We start from the raw sequence: 26,007 nt of genomic DNA, 5'->3' as shown, positions 1-26,007 counted from the left end.
AATCTTTAAAGTTTACCTTTTTTGGACTTAAGGCATAACATGAAATTGCGCATTATTCTAAAGCTTAATTTTGAAATGAACTATTTTAGTGCTATCGAACCCTGTTTGCGTTTACATTATTTAAATTATATAGTATTTTATTTCTGTTCCTGTTGTAAATTCTAATGCTGTTCATGGATTGTGCAATTCCTATGCAATCAGTCTTTGCCTGTTGACAGTTATTAACAGTGCAGTATAGAATCCAGATACTGAGCTTTCAGTTTCTTAATCATTTCAGTTCAAAGCATGCTGCTTAATTGTGTGGAAGATCCAATCCATTTTTGTTGTCCAGCCACCATGATGTGCATCATTCATTTGTTTCATGAAATATTCCAAAGCCTCCTGCTCAGTTTTATCTAAAGCTAGGGTCTTTCGAATGTATGCAATATCATCAAAAGACTGTAGTTCTGGCATTCCAGAGCCAAGCATCATTGAGAAAAGATTTATGAAGAGATTGGCATGCTGCCGAATAGCTAGATAAGCCTTGTAACACATCTCCTGAAACCTACAAGTAATAAGAACAGTTTGGTTAGTATGGAGTAAAACGTGTTAATACCTTTGGGTCTCTGCTCAAATGTCACAAAGTTAGAGAGGCCTTCTTGGACAAAACTATAAAATACAGCATTCTTCTCCCTACTCCTCTTACCAACACTTTCTATTCCCTTTACCTGACACCAGAATGTGAACTCTGTGAGTCCATAAGCACTTTGTTTACTGCTCTATCATCAGCCCCTAAAAGAATGCCTGGCACATTAGCAATTTAATAAGGACTTATTAAATGTATGAACTGGTCCATACTAAAGCCTCTAGGGATTAGGTTAGGGCCAGGACTGAGTTATAGATAAAAGAGAATTTTATAAAAGGTATTTAAAAGTACTTTAAGGTTTAAGATAGACTAATGATACCCCATATGGTGGCTAAGAAAAATTATGAATAAACATGGTATTGATGGTTGACTGAATTCCTCAGATTGTATGACTAAAAAGTGTTGTTTGAAGCACTATACATGATTTGTTAATAAAGAGAAGGTGGAATCCAATTTTTAAACGGCAGTGAACAAAAACTTTTAATGTACTATGAAGTTTAAGGATCACTTTCTTTTTAGGCCTTAACTAACTCAATAAATTAAACTGGTTTTTCTTTCCATTTCCTTCACAGCATTACACAATAAATAAATAAAAATAAACACATTAAAATATCCAGTTTATGCTACAATGTTAATAAAACATTTATTTTTAAATTGCTTGAAAAATATCGATTGTTTTGGTAGAGCAGCAAGAATTCTTTATTTTGTGCTTTTGATGTCTTGAACTTACCTCTCAAATTCTCTTGTCTTTGTGCATTCTTGGGCTCCTTTACTAATCACTATTAAGAAATCTTGTGTCAAAACAAATGGCACACGCTCTCGTTTATAACCAAATTTTTTCTTCTTGTGATCCAAAAAGTGTCCAAAATCTATATGAAACAGCTTTCAAAAATAAGAAATTATGTTATAGTTTGACAAATGCAGAAATACAATGTCCTGAATTAGTAAATTTAAGAATGTCGAGGGACTTCCCTGGTGGTCCAGTGGCTAAGACTCTGTGCTCCTAATGCAGGGGACTCGGGTTCGATCCCTGGTCAAGGAACTAGATCCCACATGCCACAACTAAAAGATCCCTTATGCTGCAACTAAAGATCCTGCATGCCACAACTAAAGGATCCCACATGCCGCAACTGAAGATCCTGCATGCCGCAACTAAAAGATCCCACATGCCGCAACGAAGATCCCGCATGCCACAACTAAGACCCAGTGCAGCCAAATAAATAAGTAAAAAAAATTAAAAAAAAAGAATGTTGACACATTTAAAAGAGGAAGCTATTACTTGTCCATCATCTTTAACCATGATGTTACTATTGTGACGATCTCCAATTCCCAAAATGAAGGTAGCAACACAATATCCAGCACATGAACGTGTAAATAGATCGATGGCTGCATCATATCTACAAAGAATAAATAAACACCTTTGAGTTAGTATGGAAATACAGAATGATCCAGTCCAAACTGGGAAAAGATGGTCAAAGTCTTTTAGTAAAGTCTGTATTAAAACAATGAAAACAATCACTGACATTAGGGGGAGGAAGTAATTATGTTTGAAGATCTGAGGAACTCTGGGATTCTCAAGTGTTCAAAGGTTTCTAAGAAAATTTCTAGATATTCTCTGACCAAAGCATAATTCTTATTATAGTGAAAAAATACTTATGTCATTAAAATAAATTTTTTCTCATCATTTTAACAATGAATTAGGAGTAAAATTTTTAATTTTAATTAATTTAACCTTAACTTTTAAAAAAAGAATAAGCATTAAGAAAAACACATATTAGATTTTTAAGGTGAATGTACAGGATTTCACCAAATTATAAGCAATTCTGATCATTTAAACTCAATAATCTCAAATGTTTCAAAGGTTGAACATATCTTTTTCCAATGTAAATACAGTTTTTTTTTTTTTTTTCTTTTCTGGTCTAACTCAGAGAAATATACACAACCATTAAAAATCTTGTCTATCAGATACAAACTTCTACTAGCATAGAAAGAAAAGAATAATAAACTCACATTTCTCCCTTGTTCTTGTCTTTGAGCCACTGATGTAGTGTGTGGCTGTTGAACTGCAGGGCACCTTTCAGGCCTCCTTTACACTGAATTTGCATAATAGTGTGAGAATTTCTCACCACCTCAATAAGTCCCACACAGTCACCAATGGACAGACAACCATAAGGTAACATTCTGAAAAAGGAACAAGACTGCAGTTAAATGATGGGATTTTAAAACAGCAAATATTTTATCTTTTTTTAATGTGAAGATCTAATTGGTTTTATTAGGAGATTCATGAATCAAGCATCATTCCATGTAGCAACTCGAAGGGTGCTCCCTAAAATAGCAAGGCTAGTACAGGAATATTCTATTTGCAAATTTTTCATGCATGACCTTTACTCCTTTAACCTAGTTTTACTTTTCTTTTATTACAACATGACAAATATTCCTAGAAAAATCAAATTATCTGCCATCATTTATTATAACCTCCAACTGTGAAAGCATTTAATTGTATATGAGAAAAGCATGAAGAAAATTATTGTGGCTATTCAAAGTTTACAAACATTTATGACTTTAAAAATAATGGGTGAATTTAAAGATGTTTAACTGACATCTAAACAATACCTTAGGGGAGCAGTTCTCAAGTTTTTGGTTTCAGGACTCCTTTAAACTCTTAAAAATTATCAAGGATACCAAAGAGCTTTTATTTATGTGGGTTATATCTATTGATATTAGACATTAAAATGGAGAAAATTTTAAAATTAAAATATTCAATTCATTTAAAGTAATATTTATACTCATTTACATAAAAAATACTATCTTTTACAAAACAAAAACCCTAAAAACAAACAAAAAAAAACTTAGAAGAGTGACACTGTTTCCCATTTTTTCAAATTTCTTTAATGTCTGGCTTAATAGTATGCAGCTGGCTTCTCATGAATGCTTTTGTATCCAATCTAATGCAATGTTTTGACCGAAGCATATGAAGAAAATCTGGCCTCGCACAGATATGTATTTGGAAAAGGGAGTAACAGCCTTTTTCAGATAATTGTACATATTTTTCTTTCCTACTGTTCCAAAACTTGACAAGAGATAGTTTCTTAAGTTGCAATGTGGAATGTGAAACCATAACAGTAAACTTTTCATACTCTGTTACATGAAGACCCATTTGTTTATCTTGCCTCTGAATGGAATTTCTACCCTTATATGACTTTATAATATCCTATATTGGTCATTTGGAAGATATTAGTTCACTGAGTTATGGAGATCTTCCAAATGTTGATCGCCTTTTCATTATACCAACTAAAAAAAAATCACAATTGTTAACATTATCACTGATCTCATCAGAAAATTCTTTAATTTGGGGGAGGCTCAGAGCAGTAGATACAAGGTTTTCAAAATTCTAATTTTTACTTGAAAGCTTAAATTTGATTTTTGACAACAAATACTGTCAGTTGTTCTCCCTGAAGAGTCTCATATTGTTCATTTTCAAGAAAATGTTTACCAAATATCCATGTCTGAATAATCATAGCCTGTCTGTTAGTTATTCTTTAAGTAAAAATGATGTTCCATGATAAAAGCAGTTAGTTTAGCCCACAACTCAAATAACCCACCAATGATTTTTCCTTGATACAACCATACTTTGGTGTGCAGTTGAAGTGCTTTATGGGTATTTCCCATTCATCACATGTAATATTAAAAAGGACATGTAGTCAAGGGTAGAGATGTGAGGATTTAAAGAGACAATGAAAAAAAAGCACCTAATATGCCCATTGGCACATAAGTACTGAAGTATGGTTTTTCTTGCTCTCCTGTTCTCATATGCTACTGTCCATTCTTTCCACCTTTCCTTTACTTCCTAAATTCCTAAAAAAGTAACAGTCTAAACTTATTTTTATTTTCTCACTTAATTCCTTGTAGCTTAGTTTCTATCACTCTACTGACTCAACTCTTCTTAAAGCTAATCATGAATCATCAAATCCAAGGCCTTTTTCATAGTTCTTATAACTCCTGAAGCACCTGATACTGTAAACTGTTTGTGAATCTCTCCCCTTTTCTGGGTTCTGTGAATCACTTACTCTGGTCTTCCTACCCTTTTGACCATTTTCCTTGTGGAATCTTTTCTTCTATCTGCTCTGGTAAATAAAGGAATTTCTTAAGGTGGTACTCCTGAGCATTTTCTCTTAATTTTATTACTGTTGAACATGCTCATAGTTTAAAGCGTTACATAGTCCTACAAGCTTATTATTAAAGATATTAAACTTTATAAAAATTTTAATTTAAATTTACTAAGTTAAAAAACGTAACAACTTTCCAAAGATACAACTTACCTTCCAACGATCTAGCTCATTTAACTTTAGATGCTCTTTTGCATAGCTACTAATTTACAATTAAATATTGTAATTACCAGAGTTACAGACAAAAGTACTTTTGAAGAGGGTGGACTTTGCCTGAATTTGCAAAGGGACAAGTAAAAGAAGGATAAAATATTAGACACAAAAATGACTAGGAGAAGATGTGGCAGGATAGAAAACTTGGAGATGATGCTGATAACTGGGAAGGTTGGGCAGAAACCAACAAAATGGCAAAAACTTTAAGATTAGTTGCTTTCATAAATTTTGCTGAAAAACTGACTCAAGATTAGAGAATTTATAAAGTTTTAGAATTAGAAAACTTATATAATGAAAGAAACCTTCTTTTAAACTCTTTAACTTCTGAATAAAAAATGGGGCCTTTTGTGTCTCTTGTCTCCTATGTCCTGCTCCTAAATACAGTTGGCCCTCTATAACTGAGGATTCTGGATACTCGGATTCAACCAACTGCAGATGGAAAATATTTGGGGAAAAATATCCAGAAAGTTCCAAAAAGAAAAACTTGAATTTGCTGTGCCCTGGCAACTATTTACATAGCCTTTACATTGCACTAGGCATTATAAGTAACCTAGAGATGACAAAGTATACAGGAGGATGTGCATAGCTTATATGCAAATACTATGCCATTTTATATAAGGGACTTGAGCATCCATGGACTCTGGCATTGGCGGGGGTCCTGGAACCAATCCCCTGCAGATACCAAGGAAAGATTGTTAGTGACCAGTTGCAGAGTCTTTATCAGCTTATTGGAGATAGCTCTTCTTACCTAGCTGAATCTCATTAGCTATTCTAAGCCAAGGAAGAAGAGTACAAATAGAAAGTACCACAGTGTAATCAACTAGTGTTAATTATTACTCCATACATTTATTTATAGGTATATGCCTCTATATTGTTTATAATTAATATATTTTACAATTAAAATTTACTAATGGTTTACTTTTTCAGGATAACTTTCAGCCTACATGTTGTCTTATTGGTTACCTACCGAAGATCAAGACCTTGATTTTGCCATATATTTTCCATAATACGAATAATCTGAAGTGTTAGCATATCTTGTCGTAAATCTGAAATTCAAAGAATATGTATACCAACACTTAATGCCACAAGCACAAATTTGAGAATCACATCATCACAATGTTTTCAAACAGAAAATATACAGAACTATGTTTGCTCTTCAAAATAAATCTGTAAGGAAGCAATAATCTTAGTCTTTAACCCATTTCTAAAGTATCTGCATAAACACATATGTATAACAATGTAGGATAACGTGGCATGTATTTCACAAAAAAATTAAAATATTTAAATTACTTATTTTTCTGAATCCTTAAACTTGAACATGTTTATATTAAAATATTTGGATTAACAGAATTCAGTGCTGAAAGGTCATTTCCTAATGAAAACCCATCAATGATACATTTGTTTAGTATATAAATATGTATTCCCCCACAGCCTGTTCTCCAAATAAATTAGGACCTTCTTTTATGATTCCTTAGCAGACTACACTTTTCCTTTGTACCAGGGTTGTAATTTTGTTTTTGTAGTTATTTGTTTAATGTCTCTTTTCCCTGCTAGACTGTAAACTCTATAAGAGCGCAGGGATTCTGTTTTGTGTATTCTTACAACTTCAGGGCCTAGCATGTCAAATATTTATGGAGTGAATGGATACACAGCTGAACAAAATGATTTTCAGGCCTTCTGATTCTAAACCTAGTACTTCCTTCCTTTTCAATAATTATAAATACATATTCTAAAGGTTAAGACATTTGCTTAATATTATATATTTTACCACATGCATATTCCTTAAATGGCTTTCAATAATCTTCAGGGTTCATGATATCCTGTGTATAAAAATATAACTAAATTCATGCATCGTAAGTCCATTCATATTCTTCCTTACCATCCCCATTTTTAAAGATGATCTCATTGTTCTGAAAGAGTAATTCTGACATGATGTCTGGGTTCTCCCAATTCAACCACAGTGGCCTTTTTGCAGAGGACATAATTCGACACTCTTCAAGCCTTTAAAATAGTTGAAAAATTTACTAGCCTCAATTTATTTAAAAATATATATACTATACAGCTTTTTGAAGTGTTATAACAATTTTAAACTTTCTCCTCAGTTTTATTTATGAATTAATTTCTGAGGTAGTATAAAGAAAAAATACATATTAAGCTTAAAAATTTCTTATAAATGGAATGTGAATTTTCCACAAATATAGGGACATCTCATTTGTTTTACAGATATTACATTCCATTTCTTATCCAATGATACCAGAAATTCTGGCCATAAAAAGTTTTAAATTCTATTATTAAAGTAGTAAAAACTCATTCTGAATAAATGCAGGTCTGAACTTAAGAAAATTTTACTACTCTTATTTTGCAGGGTAGGAAAAGGGGAGAGACAAGCATATATTATTGAACACAATGACATTTTGACTTTTTCAAGACTTTCCTCCAGAGAAAGTACTTGTTTAAATGTATCAGTAAAACTTCCAATAAAGTACCTTACCTGAGATTTCCCAGCTGATGAGCAGGGTTTAGAGGCGACAGAAAGCCCTGTAGAGCATCCATGAAATCTGGTCGCCGCATTTGCTCAACTAAAAATTTCATCTGTACCTGATAAATGAGCATAATCATGGTTAGAAGTTAATTTGATAAAGGTAAAACTAATTGCTAATCTCTTTTATACACTGGAACCTCATTACTGTGTAGTCTTTGAATCCATATCCTGGATTGGCTGCATTCTAATTAGAAGGGTTTCTATAACACAGAGCTGCACAACTCAGACAGAGAGGTGAGAGTGACAGTACTGTGCACCTTCCTGTGACAAAAGCTCTGCATGCTGACAGAGGCAGTGTTCTGGCTCTAGAGCAGGGCTTGGTCAACTATGGCTTGTAAGTCAGTCGCCAGTTTTTGTAAGTCAAATTGCCTTGGAATATAGTCATGCCCATTCACTTAGATACTGGTGCTTTCACACTAGAATAGCAGAGCTGAGTAGTTACAACAAACTGCATGGCCTACCAAGTCTAAAATATTTACTATCTAGCTTTTTAAGAAAAAGTTCGCTGACCTTTGTTCTAGAGGAAAAACTGTGGAGATATCACATTAGCTTAATAACCTTACTTTTAAGCTTTTCAGAAAACACCACATTCTCTGTTCAATAAAAAAGGTCTAGTGAGTCTAAAAGAAATTGTTGGGAAAAGTCTCATACTATACTCAAGGTTCTAGTACATAAGTGGAAAGAAACATCCTTTTTTAATCCACTGTATCACAGCCAATCTGTGATATGAAAACTTCACTTTAGAAGAAATGCTTATTATTTACAAATTTAACTAATATCTAATTTCTTTTTTCTTACCTTAGTTACAATATAATAAATTTTATTATTTCAAAGCAGTCTAATTTCTTCTTGCTCACAATTCCAGCAGCAGAAACAATTATTTTCTAATAACCTATATTTGAACTTACATACCACAATTTCAATAAAATCAACTCAGTCACATACTGTATGACATTTAGATTAATACAGTAACTTTCTTTTAAAGTTGTTTTTTTCTTCAAGCAACATTAATGAAAATGTTGAAAAACTGTATTCAGTACTACTAATTTACATTGCCTGTCCTTTGGGGACTCACTAATAAACTGGGATTTTCTTTTTTCATTTCACTAGAGGTGAGGAATGATCTCACTTTTTACTGTAGGGTGTGTTGGACTGAATAAAGGATAAGGAGTAGGAAAAGGTCATGAAAACCTTTATGTTTCATGTTTCTCAGGTACACCAAGCAAGACTGCAGGTGACTCAAGTGTGTGATATATTTACTGTGTGACTAAGAGTCCATTTTAAACTTAGAAATATAGAAACTAATTTCTTTCCACTCATTTTCAGGGTCATTATTAAAAGAAAAGAAATGACACAGAGTAAGGAAAAATCATTTTTAAGACTTAGGGCTGGGACTTCCCTGGTAGCGCAGTGGTTAAGAATCTGCCTGCCAATGCAAGGGTCACAGGTTCGAGCCCTGGTCCAGAAAGATCCCACATGCCGCGGTGCAACTAAGCCCATGTGCCACGACTACTGAGCCTGCACTCTAGAGCTCGCGAGCCACAACTACTGAGCCTGCGTGCCTAGAGCCCATGCTCCGCAACAGGAGAAGCCACTGCAATGAGAAGCCCACACACCACAACTAAGAGTAGCCCCTGCTCGCCACAACTAGAGAAAGCCCGTGCGCAGCAACAAAGACCCAACACAGCCAAAAAAAAGACTTAGGGCTAAACAACAAGATCCTAATGTATAGCACGGGAACTATGTTCAATATCCTGTGATAAACCATAATGGAAAAGAATATAAAAAAAGAATATATATAACTGAGTCACTTTGGTATACAGCAGAGATTAGCACAATATTGTAAATCAACTATACTTCAATAAAAAAATTTTTAAAAAAGACTTAGGGCTATATAAAAGAGAAATGAAGGGAAAGAGGAGGGAACTAACATTTACTGGGCACCTCCCATGTTCTAGGGACTATGAGAGGTGCTTTGCATATCTTGTATGATTTAATTCTCACATCAACCCTATGAGGAAAGTATTATTCCCATTTTACAGATGAGGAAAATGAATCTCAAGAGACTAAATAATGTGTTTAACATTACATTGCTTGGATCCAAATCTTAATCTGCCTAATTCTAAGGCCCATGATCTGCATATATACTGGGCTCTCAAATAACCCTGCCCCACTGCAATGAAGGAGTCTGAAAAACAAACTGAAGAGTCACATACCTTTTGTGTTTCATCCTTCTTCTCTTGTTTGAGAATGTCAGTTAAGTTAATGAGCTTTTCCATAGCCTCAACCTGCCTATTCAGGTGCTTCAAATACATCCCACATGCACGGCAATAGGACTCCAAAAGCAGGCCAAACCTCTGACTAACTGTTTTATTGTGCATCTCAGATCTAAAAGGTCAGTGGGGGGGAGGGGGGAGAGAGAGGGAGAGAGAGAGAGAGAGAGAGATTGATTTTAATGAGTATACACATAACCTTTTTTAAGAAACCCATTTTCTAAATTCAAAAAATGATATAATCATGTAACTAATACTAACTAATACAATCATACTAACGAATGATAGGTTTTAAATCATTTAAAACCTATCATTTAGAAGCAAAACAATTAAGAGTTTCAGGTAGTTCCTGGAAATATAAATTAAAAAAAAACTAGATTTTAGGTTTATTTCAACTACTTTTCATTTACTAATCTTAGCACAAAATACATAAACATGAAAAAAGGAAATTAGGCACAAAAATAATACAATGAATAGAGAGGGAGTGAAGAGCTCAGTGAACACTATTTGACTCTTCTGGCATACATGTCCCTTTTCTGTACTGTGTCTGAATTTAAGTTACTCTTACATTTATTTTATTTATTTATTTTTGGCTGCATTGGGTCTTTGTTGCTGTGCACAGGCTTTCTCTAGTTGTGGAGAGCGGGGGCTACTCTTCATTGCAGTAGGCATGCTTCTCGTTGAGGTGGCTTCTCTTGTTGCAGAGCACGGGCTCTAAACGCATGGGTTTCAGTAGTTGTGGCACGAGAGTTCAGTAGTTGTGGCACGAGGGCTCTCGGGCTCTAGAGCGCAGGCTCAATAGTTGTGGCACACAGGCTTAGTTGCTGCATGGCATGTGGGATCTTCCCGGAGCAGGGATCGAACTGGTGTCCCCTGCATTGGCAGGCGGATTCTTAATCACTGTGCCACCAGGGAAGTCCCTGAATTTAAGTTATTTTAAACCTAGTTTCTAGATTCCATTTTAAATTTATTTTAAAATTTAAAAAATCATGTTAATTACAAATCTGTTTCTAAATTTATAAAAAAGTGCATGGTTTATGACCTCTCACTTTGTGTATTAGATATAGCATATTCTGCAAAATATTTTTTATTCTTAATTAGCTTATTTTCTAGTAAGAAACTTGGGATTTTTGTCATTATTGTTCTGAATTCCAAGGCAAGGTTTTTTGGGGGTGCGGGGATATCTTAATCCACACATATGGTGAAATCAATTGCAACATTAATCTGGACCTAGCAAATTTTACTTTGCTTAAAGTAGAATCAAAAATATTTCAGCTCTCATTCTTGTATAAAATTTAGTTTTAATTTTACTGCTTACTTAATGTTAAAGAGAAAAGGCTGAGGGAAGTTCATCACTGGTACAATATACTTTCAGTATGGAAAACTCTTCTAGACAAACAAAAACAACAGTATATAAGCAATACATATTTATACATCAACTGAGAATACAAGTAATATATATATAAAGAATTAAATGGGAAAATAATTTGACTTACTTTAAATGCCAAAAGAAAAAGTGCCCAATCCTTTGATTAGTCAATGCTTTTTTGAGTAAAAACCTCACAAGTAGGTTATCCAAATACTGTTCATATTTTAGGACCTATGTGATTAAAAACAAACAAACAAACAAAAATAAAAACAACTCTACATCAATCAAGGTCAGTTTCTGCATGGTTGGATTTAAAGAAAAATTTTTTAGGAAGAAAATAGATACTACTGGTAATAAAACTGACTTTTAAAAGTGCATAAACCCAGCTAATACAGTAGGTGTTGGAAGGTGCATGGATTTAGAATAAAACATTATTTTTCTATTTTACCTGTACTAGCTGAATTAGGTACTGAGAAAGTTTGTCATCTGTTAAATATTTTTCTAAGCATCGAACAGCAAAACCTCGAACCATAGGATCTGGGTAATTGCAGTCCAGTAGCTCCATAGCCTGTTCAGGTTTGATTGGAGGCCAATCTTTTACCAAGCAGTACATCTGTGTATGAGTGAGATAATAGATCATAATACACATAATCTACTGAACATCATAACTTAGCCTAGACTACTTTAAACATGCTCAGAACACTTACTTTAGCCCACAGCTGGGCAAAATCATTTAACACAAAGCCTATTTTATAATAAAGTGTTGAATATCCCACGCAATTTGTTGAACACTGTACTGAAAGTGAAAAGGAGAATGGCTATATGGGTACAGAATAGTTGTAAGGATACTGGCTGTTTACCCTCACGATCATCCGGCTGACTGGGAGCTGTGGCTTGCTACTGCTGCCCAGTATCAGGAGAGACTATTTTACCACATATTGCTAGCCTGAGAAAAGATCAAAATTTGAAATTTGAAGTATAGTTTCTACTGAATGCATCTCACTTTCTCACCATTGTAAAGTAATAATATCTTAAGGTGAACCATGGTAAGTCGAGGACCATCTGTATTATCATTATTAATTAATTTAAAACATAGTCTATTTCATTTCTTATACTTATACAGACTTTCTGAGAAAAAACAATTTGAATGACATACCAAATTTGTGCAACAGTTATTCAGTAATCTCAAACATGCATTTACCTGAGCTACTTCATCTCTAGAATTCCATTTAACAGACAGAAGCAATTTGGGTAGAATTTCAGGGATAGTTACACAATAGTGTCTGTGTGGAAAAGACAAAACAAAACAAAACAAAAATTCTTACATATTATTCAAAAGGCCTAGATGTCTAAATTTGTGACTATGCAATCTTTAAGAAGTTCCAAACACTTTTAAAACTTCTTACCATTACTAGCCTTCTTTAAAATCAAAACAAACCTGTGTTTAACACTATAGCTGCACATATATGTACATAGATACAGTTATAATGGCATGGAAGACTAAAGGAAAACCCAAATGGAGGACAGGTACTTAGGGAAAATTATGAATTTATGTTATAACACTATATAGCTCCTATTACTCATCTACTTATTCGGCATGAACCATGAGAAGAGTTATCACTTCTACTGTGGTCACTGGACAAAATTTATATTTAAATGAACTTTCTGCAGAATGCACTGCAACTGCCTTATTTAAATAAACCAGGGTACACTTACCAAGTTGCAGGATAATTTCTTTAGAAGTGAAAATAAGGCATTACAGTATTACTTTAAGGAAGTGTAAGAAAAAATGAAAAATGGAAGGAACTCCTAAAAATGAAAATATCTAGACCAATTAAATCACAACTAAATTGATCTAAAACTAAGGTTTTTTTTTTTTTTTTCTGGATCTTAAATTTTATTTGAAAACAAACCAAAAAAACAAATCCTAAAAAATGTCATGTTAAGGATTCAGAATTTTAAAAAAGCCTTCAATCTGCAAGGTTATTACCAATGCAGCATGATTTTCTAGAAATACTGATTGATACCCACAGTTCAAAAAAGGATAATGTTTGTAATTTAAAATCATGTAAATTACGCTTTATTTACTCTAATAGGTAATGGCAGAAGCATGGCAAGATCAGCCAAAGTCAGTTCTTTCTTCTGAAATAGAAGGAACAGAGACTCTCTATCTTAGCACTTACCTGTGGCTCCACAGAAAATCTTTCTCTTGCTCAGTGATTTCAGATAGAGGATCTCGTGTACAAATTGCTCGGAGCTGTTCTTTATCATTTTCTCTTAATTCATTGTCTCTAGCTAGTCTGTTACTCTGTAAAATAAAGTAATATCTTATATAATTTTCTTTGCCATACCCTCCTCGATTCATGAGTGATCTGCAAAAAAAGAAAATTAATTTTCAATAAACTTTACATTGCTTATTAACTGTTAAAGAACAGTTTATTCTCATTGCAAGACTTTATTTTCAGGGATGGGGAGAACAAACTTAAGACAGTTATTTGTGGAACAAATCCAATAATTTACTTGGTTAACATTACCACCAACCAAAGAACAGTTAAGTGCCAAAATCAGTCAGGGATAAGGCTAGATTTGGATACTAGGGGGTGGTAGTGAACAATTTACTTCTCTTCCTGATGAGGACCCTTCCTAGTATCCTATTAACTAATCTGCTAATGTTTCTGGAATAAGAAAATTAAAAAGTAAAATAATAAAATAAAAATATAAATTCTTTCATAATCCTTCCCTGAAAATATCCTTATAATCACTTGCAAGGCTTTCTAATTTTAAAAGTAAAAATAAGGGAAAAAAGGAGAAAAAAACCCATCCACATTAAAACACTGCACATTGAATGTTTGGAAACGAAAAAGAAAATACCATAACTTTTGGTGTAATTCCAATATTCCAGGTAATATATTTATTCCCTTTAAATACAAATGTATTAACCGCATAGTGAATAATTATGAATGCATATTAATGTATCATGCAAAACACACACCCCTTAGGATGAGTTACACATATTCCGATTGGCTAAAAATGAAAGCAGACATCCATGCTACTTGGTTTTTATACATTTAAATATTGTTAATTTATCCAACAGCATAAAGAAATATTACTGGCACATATTCACTCAACAAATCTTTATTAATACATGTACTGTGTACCTTGTCCTGTTCTTACTGTTGGGCTCAGAAAATAGTAAACACCCTGTATTAACAGAGCCTCTATTACAGTGGGAAATTAAATGAATAAATAAAAATACTGGAGTAGATATAGATAAGATACTCTGGGTGCTGTGACAGAGAAGGACTGAGTGGCTACTTTAGACTGGGTGTTCAGGAATGGCCTTTGAGAAGGTAGTATTAATTTGTGATCCAAATGACAAGAAAGAACCAGCCACACTAAGACCAGGGAAAGACTACTGCAGATGAAGGAAACAGTGAAAGTGCCCCAAGTAAAGAATGAGTTTGGTGTGAAGGAGGAACAGGAAGAAGACCAGGGCGTCTGAAGTCCAGTAGATGAGGGAGAGGAGTGACAGGAGGTCATGTTCAGAGCACGTAAAATTTGCAGGTCAGGGTAAAAGGTCTGGATTTTACTTTTAGCGAAGCTATTTAAAGGATGAATACTATTACTTGATTTACCTTTTATAAATATTATTCTGGTTGCTTTGGGGAAAGCAGGAGACCAGTTAGGAGGCTACTGCAATAGTCCAGGTAAGAGAATACTTAACCCTCAACTCATCAGAAAAAGTAGTCATTAGAACTTATCATCTGGGTTCCAATGGACTCTTAGTTCTTTTACTTACTGATTTTTGTTTATATTTTTAATACAAAATAATTTAAAGAAGAATAAAGTGATGGTGAGAAACAATTTTATTAGACATCTTAATAAGAATATAAACACAGTAAAACCAAATTTATAATCCAAAACGGGCAACATACGTTGAATGCAACAAACTTGCTCATCAACTGTCATGTGTGAGCCTGAATATATCCATCTTGTGAATACTGATTCCAGATTTCAAATACATATCTAGTAAGTTCTAGTTTATCATTACTTCTGGTTTTTCTTCTCACACTTGCATTGTCAAAATACTTTTGAAAACTTTGATGACTCATAATTTTATTGAAGAAAGGAAACCATCTTCTTTGCTTCATAACTGCAAAACATTTCTATTTTTTATACTTACGGATATCAGAATAATCAATCCAAGGATTTAAAAAATTTCTACATCACCTTTTTCCTTCCAGTCATTTTTATACATAACTGCCTGCAGCATTTATTTACTTACTAAGTAAATTCTGATGCACAACATCATAAAAGATGGAAAGAATACTGAAAAAGATGAGGTGTGGGCTGGGTTCTTGTTAAGAAATACTGTGTGATAAAGTCATTCCTGCAGAATGACTAACTGATGTTAGTCATTTTTTGTCCTTGGAGATATACTGTTCACTCATCATTTCCTGAGTTTGAGAAAAATTCATCTAGGATATTGTCATCTGATATTTCACTTACATGATCAATTTTAACATCATCATTCAGGCCTGGAATAGTGGTTCTCAACTGGGGTGATTCTGTCCCTTCTAAGAGGAACCTCTGATACTGTTTGGACACATTTTTGATCATCACAGCTTGTGGCAGTGGTGGTGCTGGCATCTAGAGGGTGGAGGCCAGGGATGCTGCTAAACATCCTGTAATGCACACAACAGCCCCTATAACAAAGGAGTTTTTGGCCCCAAATGTCAGCAATGTCAAGGCTGAGAAACTTTGCTTTAAAGTGCTATTATCTGTCTCTTTGTATTCATACTCTGATTTGCTAATAATTATGAAATATTTTCCTCTGTCAATTTTCTTCTCTTCGACATTATCAGTGGAAAGGGAAAAATTCTGAATTATTAACAGTGTTCAATTAAAGCCTAAAAAATAACAGCAACAAAACACTACAAAGATGGTGTTTGTAGACTTCTTTATACATCTGGAAAGATGATACAAAACACTGGGCTATGCAATGAGAAGACTGAAGGATGATGTACTAGTGATGATTTATCTCACTACTGTATCATCCTTCTAGGCTATTTTATCCTTTTATATTTTTATATTATTTTAGTCTTTTTTTTTAGCATAGTTGGAATTAATTAATGAATAATGATGAAATAGTAAAATGTTTTAAGATATTGGAAAACTAAGATCCTATTATTGTTTCTAAGAGTTATAAAAGTTTTCAATAGATCCAAAGGTAACTGAAAGATAGAGTCAGTTTTATTCTATTATAAAAAAAAACAGGGACTTCCCTGGTGGTGCAGTGGTTATGAATCTGCCTGCCAATGCAGGGGACACAGGTTCGAGCACTGGTCCGGGAAGATCCCACATGCCGTGGAGCAACTAAGCCTGTGTGCCACAACTACTGAGCCCGCACACCACACCTACTGAAACCCACGTGCCTAGAGCCCGTGCTCCACAAGAGAAGCCACTGCAATGAGAAGCCCACGCACCGCAACGAAGAGTAGCCCCCGCTCACCGCAACTAGAGAAAGCCAGCACGCAGCAACAAAGACCCAACGCAGCCTAAATATAAATAGAATTAAAAAAAACAAAAACAATGGATAAGGGTTCCAATTTCTCCACATCCTCACCAACACCTGTTATTTAAAAAAAAAAAGTTTTTCTTTTTTCTTTTTGAAATAAAAAAAAATTCTTCTAAGGAAGAAAAAGTCATAAAGTATCAATCCTTACAGAGTTAGAACTGCTCAAAAAGGAAACGCAAAAGCTAAAATTGGCTCCAACAAGCCCTGATGGCAAACTGAGTTCAATGGCTGAATGTATGAATAAAATAGGAAATAAATGAGTTTCCAAGTATGTGACTTGACTCTTGTAATTCAGTTAGTTTAAAGGTATAACAAATTGGATAGCGTTATGGACATTTTATGGAAACGCTCATCAGTATTTTACCCCCAATTTCAAAAGTAAGGAATTCCTGTCTAGTTAGAATGGTTAAGAGTAAAAGACTTAATACTAATTAAACAGTGACACTGGATAACTTATTTAAACTCCTTAAGCCTATTCCTTACTGGTAAAATACGAATTATAATAGCACCTACCCTCATAGAGACTGCTTTTAAGATTAAATGAGGTAATACGTGAAAAGTAATTGGTATGGCATTTGGTATATGGTAAGCACTTAATAAATGTTAGGTATATTCAAAGAATTAAACTTACGGAGTAGGGTTTTTCAAGAAAGAGAATCCCTTTTTAACTTCAAAAAAGCTAATTGTTCCTTCCGTAAATGACAGAATTCAGTAATGATTTTAAATTAATTTCTACTTAACAAAATATCTTCTACATAGTTCTGAAAGTACACAGGCAGGAAGATTATTATTACTATTATTATTATTCTGTTTACAAAAGGGATTGGTAAACTCTTTACTGAGAATACAACTAATAAAGTTAAACTAATGAAGTTCCTAAGCATAGGATTCCAGGCTACCCAGGGTGCTACTATTACTGTTACTGGGGGTAGGCCTATCTCAGGACCCACATTCATTGAATGGTCTATCTATAACCTTTAATTAGGCCAAAGAAAATGGTGATAAATTAGAAAACTGGGGAAAGAGACAGCAAAGAACAAAAATACCTTCTTCTCTCAGTACTGACACTTTTGCCCTTGAGAAATAAGGGAGAGTTTATGATCTTATTTATTTTTTTAACATCTTTATTGGAGTAACATTGCTTTACAATGGTGTGTTAGTTTCTGCTGTATAACAAAGTGAATCAGCTATACATAAACATATATCCCCATATCTCCTCCCTCTTGTGTCTCCCTCCCACCCTCCCTATCCCAGCCCTCTAGGTGGACACAAAGCACCAAGGAGAGTTTATGATCTTTGAACGCAGTTATACTGCGGTTCAAAAGTTACAGCCAAGATCAGACAAATAGATCAATATTTAAACTCCATTTTATATATATTCTTTTCTAGCATGTCTGGACTATACTGGTATGCTATTTCCTCTGCTCCCTTGCTCAACTAACAACATACGTATACCTTGATTTCAAGTTCAAGGTTATTATCCCAGAGAGGTCTTTCCTGAACCCAAAATACATTAGCCTTTCTCCCCAAAACCCTATGTTAGTCATTCTTGACACACTATTGTTTCCTTCATGGCACTCACCATGATTTATGATCTTATATTTCTGTGTTTACCAGTTTCAGGCCTATTTTCACCATTAGACTGTATAATCAGTGGAGGTCTCTTTAGGTCACAACTTTATTACCTGGTACCTATCGTATAATAAATATATACATATAGTCAGTATTCAATAAATATTTGTCAAATGAGGCAGGCTAAACTAAGAAAAGGCAGAGCTGCAGTAAAAATATTAGCATACAGAATTTTATTTTATTGCAATGCTGTTCTAGAGCCTGAAGTATCTATTCGAGTGTGACTAAAACACATGAAACCTTCTCTATACAAAGAGTAACAGTATGCAGCCAAAAGCACTGATTATGACTGATACTTAAGGAAGACTCAGTGATTTGCCTTACCAGTCCTGCATGGGAATAACTAAATCCTGCTTCTCGGGATACAGACCAATTGGCATGCTCTTCAATCACTGACATATCTGGAAACTTTACCACACTGCTGAACCAGTCAAACTCCAACTCCAAACATGGAGTTTCCTAAGAGATGGAATAAAAGTTATACATATTACACTTGACTGTCACACACACAAAAAAGAAAAAAAATCTTATTTATGATAATAAAAAGCTTACTTTATTTGGATTTGATCCAGTAACACCAATAGGGTTCAGCAAATCTTCTAGTCCATGAGGTACTGGCCAAAGATTCAAAGCCATTTTTCCAGATACTAGAGTATCTGTGTAATCAAACAAGTTTATATTTCCCCAGGCCAATGGACAGTGTTCCTTAACAAAACAGAAAAATGTTCACTACTCTGTAGATTAAATTATAAAATGCATTTCAAAATATTGATACTCTTCTTTCCCAGAAAAGAGAAATCAACAACTGTCTTTTTCATGGTATCTATAACAAGTCACATTAATTTTTTCAAAGTATAAATAGTTTCTTTCCTTTTTTCCATTTGAAATTACATGTATTTTTTAATTATAAATAGGAAATATGAACCAAAGCAAGCAAGACAGATATTTGTATGTAGTCACTCTGCAAGTTTAAAAATTTTATCAGTATGAACTCAGGACATATTCATCATAAAATAAATTCTGGAAGCTCTATCAAGCTATTCTTCTTTAAATAAATATATTATTTTAAAATGCTATTAATTTTTTAAACAAAGAAAAATAATATCCATTTCTTGAAAAAATTCAATCAGTAGTATAATTAGGAGTTTTTAGAGGTGAATGATTGTTCATTTTGAAATACTTTACCTCTTTAGCACCCTTTCGGCCTTTAACAGAACAAATAGAAAGGCAAAGTCGAGCAGCACGAGGAAGATCAGGAATGTATATATCGTAATTCAGCCATTCATTCCACCTATGAAAAATTAAGAAAAAAATAATTTACCAAAAAAGACTTTTTCTAGAGTATATAAATGACTCCTACAAATCATCAAGAAAAAGATAAATCAAATGAAAACCAAGCCAGAGATTGACTGGAACAAAGACTTCACAAGGTCATATTTAAATGGCTAATACACATGAAAAAGTAGCCAATATCAGGACTTCCCTGGTGGTCCAGTGGTAAAGAATCTGCCTTACAATGCAGGGGACGTGGGTTTGAACCCTGGTCAGGGAACTAAGATCCCACATGCCGCAGGGCAACTAAGCCTGCGGCCACAACTACTGAGCTCACGTGCCCTGGAGGCTGCGCGCCACAATTAGAGAAGAGAAAAACCCTCACGACACAACTAGAGAGAAGCCTGCGGGCTACAACTAAGACCTGACGCAGCCAAAAATAAATAAATAAATAAATGTTTAAAAAAAAGAAAGTAGTCAATATGTCATTCAAAAAATGCAAAATAAAAGATATCACTATAAAAAAGAATGGCTAAAACTATAAATACTGATGATACTAAGGGGTGGTAAGGAGGTGCAGTAACAGGAAATCTCATACATGCTAGGGGAGGTGTAATTTGTACAACCAATTTGGAAAGCATAATCTATTAAAACTGAACCATGACTCAGCTCCACCTCTAGGTATAAAACCACAGAAATGTATGCATTTTTGCACAGAATGTTAATAGAATTATTTACAGTATCCCCAAACTTCAAAAAAATTCAAATGACCAACAGTAGAATAAATGGTAGTATATTCATATAATGGCACACTATATATCAAAAGAAATGAACACCAGTTATTTACAATATGGATGAAATCTTACAAACATAATATTGAGTGTAAGAAGCTAGACACAAAAGAATATCTACTCCTTCAGTCCATTTATATAAAATTCAGGAATAACCAAAACTAACCAATAGTGTTAGAAATCAAGATAGTAGTTATCTTTGGGGAGGAGAGAAGATTAATGGATTGGGAAGTAGTGTGAGGAGGGGTTTTTGGAATGCTGGTAAATGTTCTAATTCTTGACCAGCATAGTGGCTATATAGGTATTCTCACCTTGTGATAATTCACTGAACTGTGCACTTATGATTTATGCATTTGTGCTATATTTCAGTAAAAATAAAAAACAAATTAGCTTATAGAAGAGGCAAAGAGAAAAGGGAAACTAAGTAAGATAAAATTAGATTTCCTATTATGATTAAAATTGTATTTAATTACTTTTATATATGATGTAGTTTCATCCAGAAGAGCCCATTAATTTAAATAAGTCAGTATGTAAATAAAATAAAGGATACGTAAGGAGAAAGTATGTAAATTTTAGAGTACTTCACAAGAGGTAATAAAACTTGACATTCATAATAAGGAAAGCATAAGAAGCTCCTACAACAAGTGATGATAAAAATTATTCAAATTTTTATGATAAATTCCCTTCAATTTATTGGATGTTACATGCAAAATTATGTCTATATTTGGTAAACATACTGGTAAAGAGCGAAGTATAATAAGTAGTAGTTTTTTTTTTTTTTAATTAAAATCATTATAGTAATGGCTAAAAGCTTGGACTCAGAAGTCAGACTACCTGGAGTAAAGTCTTGTTTCTACTATTTTATTATATGTGTAACACTCGCTTTGTCTGTTTTCTCATGTGTGAAATGGGACTAATAATAGAACATAAGTAAAGCACTTAGAACAGCAACTGGTCCATGTTAAAAGCTCAAGTGCTAGATATTAACTCTGAAAACTTTTCAAATGGCTTCTTTATAATTCTGTTCTGTTTTCTGATTATAAATAAAAGAAGACTTACTTAACAAAACAGTATAAGAATTCTACTTTTAATTAGTCAGACTAAGTTATAAAACCATCAGTAAAATAAGTTCTATTTATTCTAGTATCTTTGCTTGAGTGTGGGCAAAGATAAAAAGAAATATATTGTCCTTTTATACAGAGAAGACATTTAAAATGCGGGAACTTAGCTAGAAGGAAATCGAAAGGGAAAGGAGACAACAAATGCAGGGAAAAGAAATACTGTGAGATTTGATAAGTCCACAGTAATTCAAGAAAAATTAGAAGATGTATCTCAAACGTACCTAGTACTTTGTACTACTCTGAAATTTTTAGAATTGCTCATAATTAGTGAGAAATTTTCTACACATTTTCTAAGAGAACTGTGTCTTATTAATGTAGTTCAGTATTATGCTAACTGAATAAAGCATGTTCCTTTCACACACACACCCCACCCATACCCAATTAAGTTCTTTATTTTGGCAATGGTTTTATATATATATTCCAAATTGATTTTGACATTGGGAGATAACTGGTAACATTTATAAGAAATTTATTTAGCATATAGAAAGAACAGATTTAGAACAATCACTTAATCTCAGTAAGAATTTTTAAGATTCTATCTTTCTAATAACTTAATACACTTTTACCTCTGATCTTTTCTGTAAATGCAGAGAAGTTTTAAAATTTACTTAAATCTTTATACTACTACCACAGGGATTTTACCTTACAGATATTCTTAAAGGAAAGACAATAAAATATAAGTCGTTTATGAATAGCTATTTTAAGATATTAAAATTTTGACAGTCTAATCTTATATTATTAAATAAATTTACCATTTATTTTTCTAAAGCCTGTTTATTCTTGGTACTTGAAAGAACTAGGATAAATCTATCCAACATTGTTTTGGGGTCTTTGCTTGGGGCTTGTTGAATTCCTTAGATTGTTGGTTTTATAGTTTTCACCAAATTTGGAAAATTTTGGCTATAATTTCCTCAAATATTGTTTTTCTGCTCCTTGTACAACCACCCACCTAACCTGTGACAGATATGCTGTGTGAGTGAGAAATAAACATTTGTTGTTCTAACAAAAAATTCAGAAGATTCTGGTGTGGTCTGTTGCCACAGCATAACTTCTAACCTGAATGATGTATTGATACTTTCTGACCTATGATGGTTCAGGCAGGGCGGGGAACTATTTCCCTTCCTCCTGGTAGAGAAGGCTACCATCTCTTTGAACTTTACGTAGGCTTTCTCACCTCTATCAATTTAATTACAACACCATAACTTTTTCTTGACTCTCCTAGAACTCAGTCTGAATTGATTATGAAATTTACTTCTGGAAGATCCACTAGTTAGCTCTATTGCTAGTCTAAAAAATCCATCTTTAACATTTAATTCCAATTTGAGTTCTCTTAAAATATTACTATTAATTTCAAGAATAAACTTTTATCCCCAAATGATTCTATACAGAGAAGCAAAGAAATGGCAGGATGTCAAGCTGTTGAATTATACTACCTATTTCTTCATTTTATCTAGGCAGTAATCATTTAAAAATGTTCCCAATAACACCCCCTCCCACTAAGAAACTGGTTTGTTCCCCAAGATTCTTTATTTGAATGTCATAAATATGTATTCTTGGGAGTACTGTAAAGAAAACTGCCTCAGAGTAGTCCAGCTCTAAAGTTGTTTGCCAAGTCTCACTTCTTAATGGAAATGCAAATGGAGATAAAAAAGGAATAAAATGCTAGGTTTATGGATCTAATGTAAGGAATAATCAGCACAAAACTATAACCACATTCTGTTCTCTCCTTGACACAATGAGAAGAGAGGATCAGAAAAACCCTTCCGATAACGTTTTAGGGAGAATCAATAAAGTGATCCTGTGATTGATACTCATTAGACGGAATGTCCTCATGTTCTATATGTAAATGTCTGGTAATTATATATGACTTGTATAAAACTAATGATGTAAACTATACTACTTTTATTTATTATCCTGCTAAACACTAATATGACTTTTGGAAATATAAACTCATATATACTTCCTTACCTGGGATTGGAACAAGGTACTCTTTGAGTGTTCACATTATCACATAAGGGTTCTCCTCCATGGTAGATACCTGTTCGAACATAGATCTAAGGAAAATAAAAAGTTATGTGTATACACGTACAAATATATATATATATATATGTATATATACACATGCACACATACATACTAGACCAGACCAATATTAAACATTATCAAAACAATGTAACTGATATGAATGAGAGAATCAACTAAAGTTTCTGTTCAGATGTAGCTTCTCTGTTCTCTTTTTCTTCACATGTATAGTAAACTAATACTGATGCAGATTCTTCACCAAAATGTACTGCTGCCTTCAGGCGGACATTACACTATTAAAAATCAAGATAGGCCCACAATCCCTTTAGGGCAGGTATGTAATTCAGAGTTTTTCATATTTTAGAAAGATAAATTGGTACATATACTAAATATTACTTAGTACCCTTAGCAGTTAAAGCAGCACTCCGTAAAGAAATTAATATTTCTGCAATAAAACATTTGGATATTTACACTAAGTGGGATAAATAAGGACTGTAAAAAACCTCGCTTCAGGTTAGGTCAGGTTTTCCTGCCAAATGAATTCTGTAAAAGTTTGGTTTTAAGAGCTTAGAATTATGGGTATTAGAATTATTAGAATTAGGGATATTAGAATTACAGAAAATGATTATAAGCTGAGGTAGATGTTTTCTAGCCAGCTGAAAACATACTGCAGGTCAACAGATTATTATATACTTCAATAAAAAAGATTTATATAAAATAATTTATAGAATAATAAACATCAACACTTGACCTTACCTTGTCAATGTCTCGAATATTTACATTCACATAGGTTGCACAAAGAATTTTTATTCTAAGTGCACTATTTATAACCCAAAGGGATTTTGTAGATGTTTCTCCATTCATATATGGTGTAGCTGTGGAGATGCGTCTGGAATAAGATGGCATTGTAAAACAGTCCATTGGCAGTTGAGAGTAGAGGCTTTCTTTAGCCATCAGCATCAAATTGGGCATCCTCCCAAGCATTATACAGCTTCTTATATACTGTAAGAGATTAAGGTGGGAGGAGAGAAGGCATTTCTTGTAAGGTTTTTCATTTTAAAGGCAACATATAAGAGTACTATGAGAATTTACATACTAATCTGCAAAGGTAATTAAAAAATCAAACATTATAGACACATTTCTTAGCAGTTGCTATATTTATAACATTTAAAAAACTAACATTTGGGAGTTAGGTTTTAGCACAGATAAACCAAACACATCTTGGAATATAAATTGTATAAAAGAAAAGAAAAACAAAGGTCAGCTTTTTAGACTGTAGTTCTACCTTTAACTGGAAGGAAAAAGAAAGAAAAGAAAAAAGGAATTAAAAATAAGGATAAGAAGATACTCATTATGAAAACACTAGATATTAGAATTACAGAAAAGGACTATAAGCTGAGGTAGATGTTTTCTAGCCAACTGAAAACATACGGCAGGTGCTTGTTAAAGGAAAAGCAACATCATTTAGGAAGCCTCTGCCATTCAATCTATTAAGTCATACTGATGTCAAATCCAAGAGCTGCTGCCCACTTGTTCTTCAGTCCCAACATTTCTTGAGAAATATTTGTTTTGTTAAAAAAAAACAACAGAACAAAAAACCCCAAAAGCCACAAAGAGAGGAGACTAATAAAATTATGGAATATGTTTTAAAAAATATTAAAATGCATTGGTTTGAACTCTGAAATGGTAGTTAGGATAGATTTTCAAGCAATTGTACACATATTACAAAAACCTATTTTCTTACCCATAAGCCCTACTATACTGTAAGCAACCTAAAAGCCAGAACCATGTCTTGCTTGGTACTGTAAATCAGCACTTGACATATGCTTGGTACAAATACAGTTGCTTCTTATAGGTATTTATTTAATGAATAGAAATAGAGAGTAGGGAAGCATTTATAGTACACCTTAATTAACTATAGATCATGGATTTTTTGAAATGTTTATTTTAATTCCTTCTAGTGCCACTGCTTGGGAGGGGATAAAAATCATTAAATACCCCATATTTGGGGATTAGTATAACTGCCAACTTTTTTTTTTTTTGACAAAGAACACATTTACCTTATTGCTTACACTGCCTATTCAAATGAACACAACAAACCCTTTTTAAAAAAAGTAAGGCACATGAAAAGCCTTTTGGGCAAGTTCCATGTTATTTAAAATTCCTATTGGCTATAAAAGTATTTCCACTATAGAACTGGACCTATCCAGAAAAGCACACGATGCATTTTTTGCATGTGGAATACCTGAAGCATTATTATATCTTACCTCATGGCACAATTAAACAGTCACCAAATCAAATGTTTGTATCTGAATAATGATATAACTATTGTTACAACTGTAAAACATTAATCAGCTTACCCATATATGTAGTCAGGTCCCCAAATATTAATTATATAAAATC

The 26,007-nt window shown here is 33.4% G+C and overlaps 1 protein-coding gene across 1 annotated transcript in view; it reads right to left on the bottom strand.

Annotated features, from left to right (window-relative positions):
- Positions 1 to 273: 273 nt before the first annotated feature.
- The window catches only part of PIK3CA (phosphatidylinositol-4,5-bisphosphate 3-kinase catalytic subunit alpha), a 30,367-nt gene continuing 4,633 nt past the window's right edge, over positions 274 to 26,007 (bottom strand). The window contains exons 4-20 of the mRNA XM_065876112.1: positions 24,361 to 24,606; positions 23,551 to 23,636; positions 19,584 to 19,689; positions 18,951 to 19,103; positions 18,723 to 18,857; positions 13,372 to 13,496; positions 12,390 to 12,471; positions 11,637 to 11,801; positions 11,316 to 11,419; positions 9,763 to 9,934; positions 7,496 to 7,602; positions 6,884 to 7,005; positions 5,972 to 6,050; positions 2,636 to 2,806; positions 1,905 to 2,022; positions 1,356 to 1,507; positions 274 to 544 (exon numbers count right to left, since the gene is read on the bottom strand). Of these exons, the coding sequence (XP_065732184.1) occupies positions 274 to 544; positions 1,356 to 1,507; positions 1,905 to 2,022; positions 2,636 to 2,806; positions 5,972 to 6,050; positions 6,884 to 7,005; positions 7,496 to 7,602; positions 9,763 to 9,934; positions 11,316 to 11,419; positions 11,637 to 11,801; positions 12,390 to 12,471; positions 13,372 to 13,496; positions 18,723 to 18,857; positions 18,951 to 19,103; positions 19,584 to 19,689; positions 23,551 to 23,636; positions 24,361 to 24,606 (2,394 nt within the window). The remainder of the gene's footprint in view (positions 545 to 1,355; positions 1,508 to 1,904; positions 2,023 to 2,635; positions 2,807 to 5,971; positions 6,051 to 6,883; positions 7,006 to 7,495; positions 7,603 to 9,762; positions 9,935 to 11,315; positions 11,420 to 11,636; positions 11,802 to 12,389; positions 12,472 to 13,371; positions 13,497 to 18,722; positions 18,858 to 18,950; positions 19,104 to 19,583; positions 19,690 to 23,550; positions 23,637 to 24,360; positions 24,607 to 26,007) is intronic.

Source organism: Phocoena phocoena, chromosome 4 (genome assembly GCF_963924675.1).
Source record: "Phocoena phocoena chromosome 4, mPhoPho1.1, whole genome shotgun sequence".
In the NCBI taxonomy this organism is placed as follows: Eukaryota; Metazoa; Chordata; class Mammalia; order Artiodactyla; family Phocoenidae; genus Phocoena; species Phocoena phocoena.
The sequence above is the reverse complement of the archived record's forward strand: the minus strand, read 5'-3'. Positions and strand labels throughout refer to the sequence as shown.